Here is a 10,924-nt window from a genome sequence, read left to right as displayed (position 1 = left end):
AAAAAAAAAACTCAGTGAAAGGAAAGGGACTCTTTTATATTTTTATAAATATCCTCAATTTCTGGCATAAAAGAAGAAAGCTAGATTCTCATATCTGCTTCTGCATTCAACCCATGGTGATATGTTGCTTTGAAGTATACACAGAGAATCTGGCCTACTGTGGGTTGAAATGTGTCCTCCAAAAAGATATGTTGAATTCCTAATCCCCAGTACTTGAAACTGTGATCATATTTGGAAATAGAATCTTTGTAGATATAATCCAATTAAGATGGGGTCATATTGGATTAGGATGAGCCATAAATCCAGTGACTCATGTCCTTATAAGAAGGCCATGTGAAGACACAGACACACAGGCAAAATGTCATGTTATAATAGAGTTTGCAATCACGCATCTATAAGCCAAGGAATGCCAAAGATTGCCAGCAATCACTAGAAGCTAGGAGGGACATGGAACAGATTCTCCCTCTTAGCCCCTAAGAAGGAACCAACCCTTGATTTCAGACACAGTCCTTCAGAACTGTGAGGGAATAAATTTCCATTGTTTTAAGCTACACAGTTTGTGGTAATTTGTTATAGTAACCCTAGGAAACTACTATATGGCCTTACAAAGATACATAGTTAGAAAAGGAAGAAATATTCTAACAATCTTTACAGATAAGTGTGGGTATTCTTTTCTGACACTACACTAAACCTTGACAAGTGGTAGTTTCTTCTTCTTTTTTTTCCCATCATCATTCTTTTTTTTTAATTGTGATTTGGGTGAAGATTTACAGAGAAAATTCACTTCCCATACAGCAGTTCACATATACTTTGTCTCATGACATTGACCACAATTTACCACAATGCAACAGCTCCCTTCCACTTCCTCCCAAAAGTTACCTCTTCTTTGGGTCCATCCGTCCATGCACACCTGCCTCCTGAGTTGTCTCCTTGTGCATAAGCAGCCCTTCTTTCTCCCGTGATTGTTCTCTCCAAGGAATGTATCTACCTCAGGTAAATGTTCAACTCATATGCCTGTCTTTTGTTTGGCGACAAGTGGTAGTTTCTTAAAGGTTAGTTGTAATGTGGAATGGGAAACCATCTCAATGAAATTTTCATCATTTGTTACATTAAAATCCATTGGTCTACACCTTGTATTCTGAATGGATCTTTTAAATATGCAAAATTTTGTATCATCATGTATTGCTCAGGAGCTGTGGCGGCCTAGTGCCTAAGGCATTTGACTGCTAACCAGAAGGCTGGTGGTTCAAAATCACCAGCCACTCCTCAGAAGGAAGGCTGGGCAATCTACTTTGCAGTAAACCCAAGGAGGGGTCACTATGAGTCAGATCCAACTCCACCGCAGTGGTTGGTTTGGTTGGTTGGTTTGTATTGGTCACGTGAAAAATAATGGTTCATTGAGTTATGCTGATCTTCCAAATGTTGACAAATTTCATCATACAACATGAAAAGATCACTATTCATTAATTAACCACTCATGATATTAGAAAAGTCTTTTACCATTAAGTATGATCTCTATAGTACATTTGATTTTACCATTAAGTATTGTTATGTATTTAATTGCATACTTCCCAAAATATGTGTTGGAATCCTTACCCTTATACCTATAGATGTAATCCCATTTGGCAAAGGGTGGAGAGGGGATTTTCTTTGTTATGATGAGACCCAATCAGTACAGGGTATACCCTAAACATAATCACTTCTGAGTTATAAGGAGCAGCATATACACCAAAACAAGGGAGGTGGGGAAGACAAGATGTCATGTGAAGATCACCAAGGTACTGAGGAACACCAGGGCTACAGAAGCTGAGACAAAGTTCTTGCTCTAAGGCCAAGAGACAGCTTTTCCCTAAAGCTGGCACCCTGAATTTGGACTTCCAGCGTCCTAAACTGTTAGAAAATACATTTCTGTTCCTTAAAGCCACTCACTTGTGGCATTCTTGTTCTGGCAGCACTAAGTCACTAAGATAAACATGATCTCTGCTACATATTCTATGTTTCAGCATTAAGTATGATCTTTGTTGTAGGTGTGGTCGGTGGTTTTTTTTATCAGGTTCATATTATTCATACTTTAATCTGAGGTTTTATCACAACTGATTTTTTAATTTCATCAAATACCTTTCCTGAATCCATTGAGATGATTATGTGATTTTTCTTCTTTAATCTGTATACAGTTGTCATTTTTAAAATTTTCTAATGTACACTAAACCTATTTTGGTCATGAAGTGTTACATTTTTATGTATCGTTGGACTTAGTGTGCTAATATTTTATTTAGGATAAATAAGACTGGCATTTTCCTTTTCAGTATTGTCTTTTTGGGCTTTAGTATAAAAGTTATATGCTAGCCTCATAAAATGCGTAAAGGAATGTCTCCTTTTTCTACTCTATGGAAAAGTAAAGAACTTGTAAGGCTGTGATGGGATTCTTTTTCCCTTGAAAATATACTGGTATACTGGTGAAACCAGAATGATGTTGTTGTTGTTGTTATGTACCCGACTCACAGCGACCCCTCCTTGGGTTTCCAAGGCGGTATCACTATGGAAGTAGATTGCCCAACCTTCCTTCCGAGGAGTGGCTGGTGGGTTTGAACCGCCAGCCTTCTGGTTAGCAGTCAAGTGCCTTAGGCACTATATTACCAAAGCTCCCCAAAGAGACAGCCTGGCTACCTGGCGGGGAGCGGCTGGTGGGTTTGAACTGCCAGTCTTGGGTGTGGCAGGTGCGGTGTAGTAAATTACTTAGTGTGGCTTTTCTACCCATAAGTCTTTGTAACCTCCAAGGTGGGATTTTCTATGAGCAACTGAGGAGCTCCTGATTGCTGAAGTTGTCCACCTGGAGTATTTCTGTTGGGAGTGGCACAAAACAATGTTCTGGGAGGTGCCCACTCTCTCAGGTGCTTAGAGTTCTGATGCTGTGATTGGCTAGTTTGGCCACTCTGCCGCGCTCAAAAGGAGGTCTCCTAGAGGCAGAACTCTCTCTGACTGCTGGTGGAGGAAGATGTGTTGCCGAAAGAGACAAGCGTTCCTGAAGGAGACACGTGCCGTTGGGAAAGAGATGCAAGAGACACGCATCGCTGAGTGAGACACCGAGGGACCAGCACTGCTGGGAAAGAGACTGTGAGAGACTGTTGGCTGAGGGACGGTGGGCTGGGGAGAGAGAGAGACTGAGCATTTTTCCTCAACTCAAACTGTAGCTTGGTGCTTCCCTAATAAACCTCGTAATCTGTGAGTTCTGTGTGGCCACTGCAGTGAAATTATTGAGCCCAGGAGAGAGGTAGTGGGTGCTCTGGGAGGAACGGTTGGAGAAAGGGCTGGAGGGAGGCAGCATGTCTGGCCCAGCAGTAATAGGCCTTGGGTTACTGCTGGTAACCCTGTCTTCCTCTTGTGGGAGTAGAGGAGGTCAGAACATGTGGCCTCCTTGCCGTTTTTGCAGCAGGTGACTGTCTTAGGCCTGAGGCTATCCCCTAGGGCCAAAGCCAGAATATTCTTTATAAAAAGATTTTTAGCTACCATTTTTTTAATGGCCAAAAGACTAGTAAGATCCTCTATTTCTTATTGGGTAAGTTTTAGCCCTTTCAAAAACATTTACCCATTTCATTTAAGTTCTCAAGTGTACTAGTATAAAGTTGTTCACAATAATCTCTTTTGAGTTTCTACAGCATTTGTGGTTGTTCTGCCTTTTTCCTCCTTAATCATTCACATTTTTAAGAACAATGAAATATACCTTTCTATTATGTTAGGCTTTATAGTTTGTATTTTGAACAGAAATAGTATTTATTACCTTTCTGTTCTGTTCTCTGGTCCTCAAGTTCTTTCTTAGGGGTTTTAGGTTTTATTAATTCTTTGTCCCAGGCAGCCAAAGCTTGTTTTTCCATTTGACGAATCTCTGCTTCCTCCGCATCTAAACGTCGCTTCCACTCTAGTAGCTCCTCTGCGTGCTGTCGCCGTTGCATTAGTTTTTGCTCTCGCTTTGTCAGAAACCTGTGGCCACACCATGAAGAACAGTGAGAGAACACACCTATGGGCAGAAATCACTCTGAGAGCTGTACCACTCATTACCTTATCAACAAGCTGTACAAAACAGAACCTTCACACTACTTCTCTCCCTGAAAAAAGTTTGAGATAATAGAAGATTTGATGAGTCAGCTCACTCAGTAATTGAAAGCATTTATTTTTACTTGTAATGGTTTGTAAGATTAACAAAGGGAAAAGTATCTTCAGAATATCTGGACAGTCATGACTTATAAATTCATCCTTCACATGTGCTTCTTTTCCTAAGAGACGATGTAAGGAATTTCTTTGGAAGGCTCTGTCCGGAAAACAAACCCGAAACAACAAAGACCAAAACAACAACAACAAAAAACAAACCCCAAACCCCCTAAAACAAACAAGCAAACAAAAAACCAACCAAACAAAAACATGTTCATGTCCCTTTTTGATTTTTAGTTTTAAATTCATTCTGGCTTTGCTTCAGGTCTAGTGAGTCTGGTTCTCATTACCTAACAGATGCAATGTCAGATGATCATCTTTTTTTCATGGAGAGAACACTGAGCACCACAGTCAGATGGTTTATGCAAACATAGCTATTTATTACTTCAGTGAAAGTATGCATCAAGTATCTCAAATTCCTCAACTTAACCCTAGCTCTGAATTTAAATGGCCTATTATAGCTTAGCTCCAAAAGGTTAGAAGTTATGGAATTGGGAAATATTATTTTGAGTAGTTAAAAAGTTACTACTGAATTCGCCTCAAATGTAGATGCCACAGTTAAATAAAAGGTGGGCTGCTCAGATTTCTGGTGTTAGAGCTACAGTGGTGGTTAATTAACAAAAATGTATTCACGTGTCCAACAAACACTTAAAAAGCACAAGAACTGTCACTCTACTGCTTATGTAGTCAGCATGTCAAATTAATGTAGAAACAAAAGAGTATAAAGTCTACGGGACATTTGACAAGAAGCCTCCAGGCTGTTAAAAATGGAAAACAAAAAAAAGGAGAATAGCAAAACAAAACAAACAAAAAGAACAGAGCATGCTCTATCAAAGAGTGCACTGAAAAAGGTGCAGTTACCTGACCAACTGGTTGTAGATATACAGCTGGAATTTGGGATGAAGGTTGGGAAAACAGACACTGAGAGAGGCCCAGTGATGAGACGTAAAGACAGAGAAGAAGTAGTGAACAGGAGAGCAGTGTCTACAAAATAAGGAGGAAGATTTTAAAACCAAGAGATCAAGAGGCAGAAAGAATGAGAAAGGGAAAGCATAAGATCTGAACGAAGAACTTTTAATATGCTTCCTGAATAACATTATAAGCTACTCAGTTCAAGCCAAGTGTTACATTCTGTGTGACACATAAAACATGTACTTTTATAGATATTACCAGTGATTTCGGAATAAACATTCCTTTCTTCTTAGATGTTGCTAACCATTACCTATATTTTCAGGCAAATTTACTTGCTTGTGTGTAAAATAATGAGAAGTACTAAAAAAATGAAACCCACTGCCACTGAGTTGATTCGGATTCATAGTGACCCTATAGGACAGAGTAGAACTGCCCCATAGAGCTTCCAAGGCTATAAATGTTGACAGGAGACTGCCTCATCTTTCTCCTGTGGAGCAGCTAGTGGATTTGAAGCACTGACCTTCTGGTTAGCAGGTGAGTGCGTCAACCACTGCACCACCAGAGCTCTTTATCAGAAGTACAGTATGGGACTAAGTAAGTTTTCCCATAACCTTTAACATGGAGTACAATTATGGCCATGAAGCTAGTATATTAGGAACTCTAATACATATGTAATCCTGAGCAAGTGATTATTATGTCTCAAATTAAAAAAAACTACATTTTTCTTACTTTATATCACAATCCAACTTGGAAATAATAAAAGAATCTTAAAAATCAATTTAAAATTGATTTTTTAAAATACCTTGATTAAAAATACCTTGTTCATATCTATAACATAAAACTTACTGCTAATAGGACCTACTGGAGGCATCTTGTTTTATATTTAACAAAGGTACATTTAAATGATCATACTGAAATATAGTACCCATTGTATAAAGTATCAGAATGAATAATTAAGAATAAAGTGAGCAAGTCCCACTAAATTCAGTCAGTGAAAAAAATCATGCTGTGGACAGCTCAATCATAACATTAAAAGGAAGAACAAAATTCTGCATGCTAAAGCTTCAAAAATAGAAAAAAATAAATTTCTCCACTTTTGTGCTAGTACATAGATCATTACATATTTGTGAAAAGTCTAGTAATAGTCTGAAAAGGTTAATTTTCTTTGACAGAGCATGCTCCTGTTCACATGCACACAACAATTTGTACATTAAGGCAACATTTATTGCCTTGGAAGGGCAAAGAATATTATCAATGTCACAGAAGTGAGAAAATCTAGGCATAAATCCAGCCACTTATTTGGATTTTATAAAGTATGTACCATATTGCCTACACATATTACTTTAAATAGCAGATTATTTCAATGTCTATTTTCCCACATATAACTCAGTATTTTATTGCTTCATTGATTTATACAAACATACATACACACACTCATATCTGGATTGCCCTGATTTTCTGCACCAAAGTTCAAGGAAATACACTTTTGCCAAATTTCAGTAAGACAATGCAATATTCCTTGTTATTCTTTACGAATATTCAGTAAACTTATTTTGATGCCAATTATCGAAATATTATATATAAAAAATATACTTGGCAAAAGGGTATAAAGAAGAAAAACCTATTCATAACATTCAAAGATCACCCACCCTCTTAAGTATGTAACTGCTAAATGCATGCACGACCTAGTACAAAAAGTAAAATAATATTGAAACATGAGATAAACTTAAAATTTTTTTTTGTCCTGCTCAATATAGAGGACAATAACTTTTCTGTTAAAGTACTGAAAATTATATTTCATTTATAAAGATTAAGTATATTCAAAAGCCTAGTTTAGAAATGAGAAACAAAAGTAATGAGTAATAGGAAATGAAAATAAAATAGTTTATAAAATAGTATAAGTTTAAAACTTAAAAGTTAGAACGTCTTCCTAGAAATATAGATTCCTTATTTTATTACATACATTCTAAAAGTAAAAGGTGTGCTTTAAAAGTTGAAAAAATAAAGCTGAAATCAAAGCACCAGTACTTCACATACAGTTAGAATCTTTCCAGATGTTGCACAAGTAAGAGATAAACAAGATTTGAGAATGATAAATTAATTCTTCTTTTCCAAGACTGCTTTGTAATTTGGGGCCCTTTGCAATACCATATAAATTTGAGGACTAACTTTTCCATTTCTGCAAAGAAGGCTGTTGGAATTTTCAGAGAGATTGTACTGAAGTATAGATGACTTTGGGTAGTACTGACATCTTAATGATACTAAATCTTCCAGTCCATGAGCATGAAATGTATTTCTATCTATTTAGGTCTTCACTAATATCTTTGAGCAATGTCTTACAGTACAGTCTTTCAACTCTCTGGTTAAATTTATTCCTAAGTATTTTACTCTTTCAGATTCTGTTGTAAATGGAATTGTCTTCTTCATTTCCTCTCAGGTAGTTCAATGCTGATGTACAGAAACCAAAAGATTTTTGTGTGCATACCCTGTACCCTGCAACTCTGCTAAATTAACTTATTAGCTTTATTAACCTTCTTAAGGATTCTTTGGAATTTTCTATATATAGGATCATGATTGTGACATCTACAAATGCAGATAGTTTTACTTCTTCCTTTCTAATCTGGATACTTTTTATCTCTTTTCCTTGCCTAATTGTTCTGGCAAGGACTTCTAGTACAATATTGAACAGTGGTGGTAAGAATAGGCATCCTCATCATCTTCTTGATGGTAAGGAGAAAGATCTTAGTCTTTCTCCATTGTGTATGATGACAGCTATGGACTTTTCATACATGCCCTTTATTTATTATACTGAATAATTTTTCCTTCTATTCCTACTTAGTGTGCTCAATGTTTTTGTCATGAAAGGATATTGGACTTTGTCACATGCAATTACTTCTATAAATATTCTTCCTGTTCTGAGAGTCCCATAGTATGTAGGTTGGTTTGCTTGATGGTGTCCTGTAAATCCATCAGGTTTTGCTCAGCTTTTGTGACTTTTTTCTTTTTGCTCTTCAGCCTCAATTATTTCAATTGCTTATCCTATTTTTATCCTGATTCTTTCATCTGCCAGCTCAAATCTGTTGTTAAATCCTTCCACAGACTTTCATTTGACTTACAATATTTTTCATCTCCAGTCATTCTGTTTGGTTCTTTTTATACTACCTAACTATTGATACAGACAGTTTCCAGATCACAAGTGAGTTCTGCTCCTAAGTCTGTCTTTTAAGTCAAATTTGTGTATGAGTTAGAACAATTAGGTACTCAAATGTTTGTCTTAGTATATAGTATACTTTCAGTGCATAAAAAAACATTAAAGAAACACTTCCAGGTATATTAAAACACCTTTAACATAGTAATACAAAAATAATAGTATTAATATTTTGATGCACATAGCAAAGTAGTGTCCATTTGTTATTACGAACCATTGTATACACACCAAACTTTTAATATAATAGGCATTATGGAGGCTGGTTGGTAACCATAGGCTGTATGTAAGTCGGATGTTCACAACCAGGGGACTGCTTGTATTCTTGTTCTGTTCATGCATCATTTTTCTGATTTCTTTTAGTTCTTTGTCTTTTTTTTTTTTTTTTAAAGTTCTTTGAGCATGTTTGATACTTTTGTTTTAAAGCTTCTATTTTGTCCATTTTCTGGGATTCCATAGAGAAGATTTCTCTCCCTTCAACATGTTCTTTTGAATTGGTCCCCATTTCTAGTTTCTTGTGTGCCTTAATTTTTTTGTTGAATCCAGGTCATTAGAATATTACAATGTTTTGGCTCTGGGCATGTGTGTGACTTTTTCAATTACCCCATATACATGGTGCTTTCACAGGAACTATTTTCTGTAAGAAATTCTCATGTGGTCACAGCCTTCAGTCTTTATTCACTGCTCCCTCCCTGAGTGCTAATGAAGGCCAGAACTATGCTGCAATCTTTCAGGTAGCTCCCAGACAGACAAGAACAGACACACTGAACAGTCTACCATCAAAGGCTGCCCTGTTCACTCCAGAACTAGAGTTTAGCACCCCCCTGAGAATGTGAACTTTAGTCTGTCCCTGCTGCAGCAGCTTCCATGGCTACCACACAGGAAGAGAAAGAGACAGGACAATAGAAGAAAAAAAATCCTGTTGTTCAAAAGTTGCCATTTTCTCGTTTTAGTTTTCAGTTAGTTTCCACAATCCTCTGCATACCTTACAGAGTTCTTACAAAGTTGAGATGAGAGATTTCCAGTTGCTTTTCTTAGTGCTCATGGGTTGAGGTCAGGGGTTAAGATATTAGACTGATCTGCTCATGCTGCCCTCTTCCAGAAAGCACTCTTTAATTCACTTTTTAAATCATACTCTCACACTCTAAATCTGTGCTGTGAAACTATTCAACTCCAAAAATCAACCATCTAACACTTTCCCTGTTTCAAAAAATATAATTTGAAAGGTCAATTTAAATCAAAGACAACAGTCATGTAGGATTAAAAAGAAAAAAAAAAAAAAATTAGGTTGCTTGCAGATATGCTAACTTAATTAACTTTAGTTAGTCAACTAAAAGCTTCAAGAGGTGCTCATCCAAGTCTATATTCTATGGAAGGATATATATTCTAATTTTGGCTTAACCTATGGTGTTACAGAGAATGTTGGAGCTAAAGTCCAAAGAACACGCTTCTAGTTTTAACTCCTGACATTCTATTATGTGTGTGATTTAGGGTAACTTGGTTCTCCAGTGCTGCTATAACAGAATACCCCAAGTTAATAGCTTCAAAAAATAGGAATTTATTCTCTTACAGTTTAGGAGGCTACAAGTCTGAGTTTAGAGTGCCAGATCTAGGGACTGGATGAAGGTCCCTCAACCCTGGGTTACAGCTCTGCCTCTTATTCCAGGCCCAGTGGAGCTGGAGGCTTCTCTTAACTCATGCAGCTGTTGGCAAGTAAAATGGCACAATCCCAAGATCAATAAGCACACGACAGGCCACTGGTTCAAGTCTAGGAACAATCCCCAGATCAGCAGGCAACACAGTAGGCCACTGGATGAAGACTCAGCCAAATGCAGGAAGCAAGCATGCCAAAAAGCTCAAAACCTTCCTCAAAGCTTCCCCATATATACTGGAAGCAAGTCACATTCTAAAGGCAACTAATTAGCTTCTCACAGCAGATTCCACCATGGAGTTGATTCCAATCTCATCATAGGGAATAAATGCATCCAGATGCTGCCCAGGCACTTAAAACCACAGCCTACTCAAGTTGACACACAACCTTTACTACCACATGGGGGAAGTTACATATCTTTCTGGGCCTCAATTTCTTCATGTAAAAAAAATACAAAGGGACGACACCAGATAGCTTTTCTAAGAGCCTTTCTAGTTCCAGTATTTTATGATTTTTTCTTTCTTTATTCAAGTATCTCCTACTTTTTAATACTTCAACCCATTTTTTTCCACTGAATGAATATAATTGTAGATTGTGTTTCAACAGATTTTAAAACTGTAATATGAAAGAGAAAAACATGATCTAAATTGAAAATGAAACTTCCAGCTCTAAAATTCTTTACTTTTAAAAGATTAACAAGACAAATAAAACCTAGTACCTTAAGTATTTAAAATTCCTTCTGGATTATAATTCTTTAATTCGCTATTGTTTTAAGCAAAAATGGAGTATGGTGCTTTACATTTTACAATGAATTAATTCTTTCTAGTTCTTAACAATAATCAAAGAGATAAATGAGGATATGAATAGTATTGACCTAAAAGAAAAAGCAGGAGCTCTGGTAGCATAGTGGCTAAGACACTTGACTGCTAACCAGAAGGCTGACGGTTCAA

General features: G+C 36.9%; 1 protein-coding gene across 1 annotated transcript in view; it reads right to left on the bottom strand.

The window, feature by feature from the left end:
• CEP350 (centrosomal protein 350) overlaps positions 1 to 10,924 on the bottom strand; it is a 187,644-nt gene that overhangs the window by 66,093 nt on the left and 110,627 nt on the right. Inside the window, exon 28 of the mRNA XM_007937637.1 lies at positions 3,779 to 3,978. Within this exon, the coding sequence (XP_007935828.1) occupies positions 3,779 to 3,978 (200 nt within the window). The remainder of the gene's footprint in view (positions 1 to 3,778; positions 3,979 to 10,924) is intronic.

The sequence above is a fragment of the Orycteropus afer genome, unplaced genomic scaffold (genome assembly GCF_000298275.1).
Source record: "Orycteropus afer afer isolate SDZICR_OR568_19922 unplaced genomic scaffold, OryAfe1.0 scaffold00043, whole genome shotgun sequence".
NCBI classification, from domain to species: Eukaryota; Metazoa; Chordata; class Mammalia; order Tubulidentata; family Orycteropodidae; genus Orycteropus; species Orycteropus afer.
The sequence above is the reverse complement of the archived record's forward strand: the minus strand, read 5'-3'. Positions and strand labels throughout refer to the sequence as shown.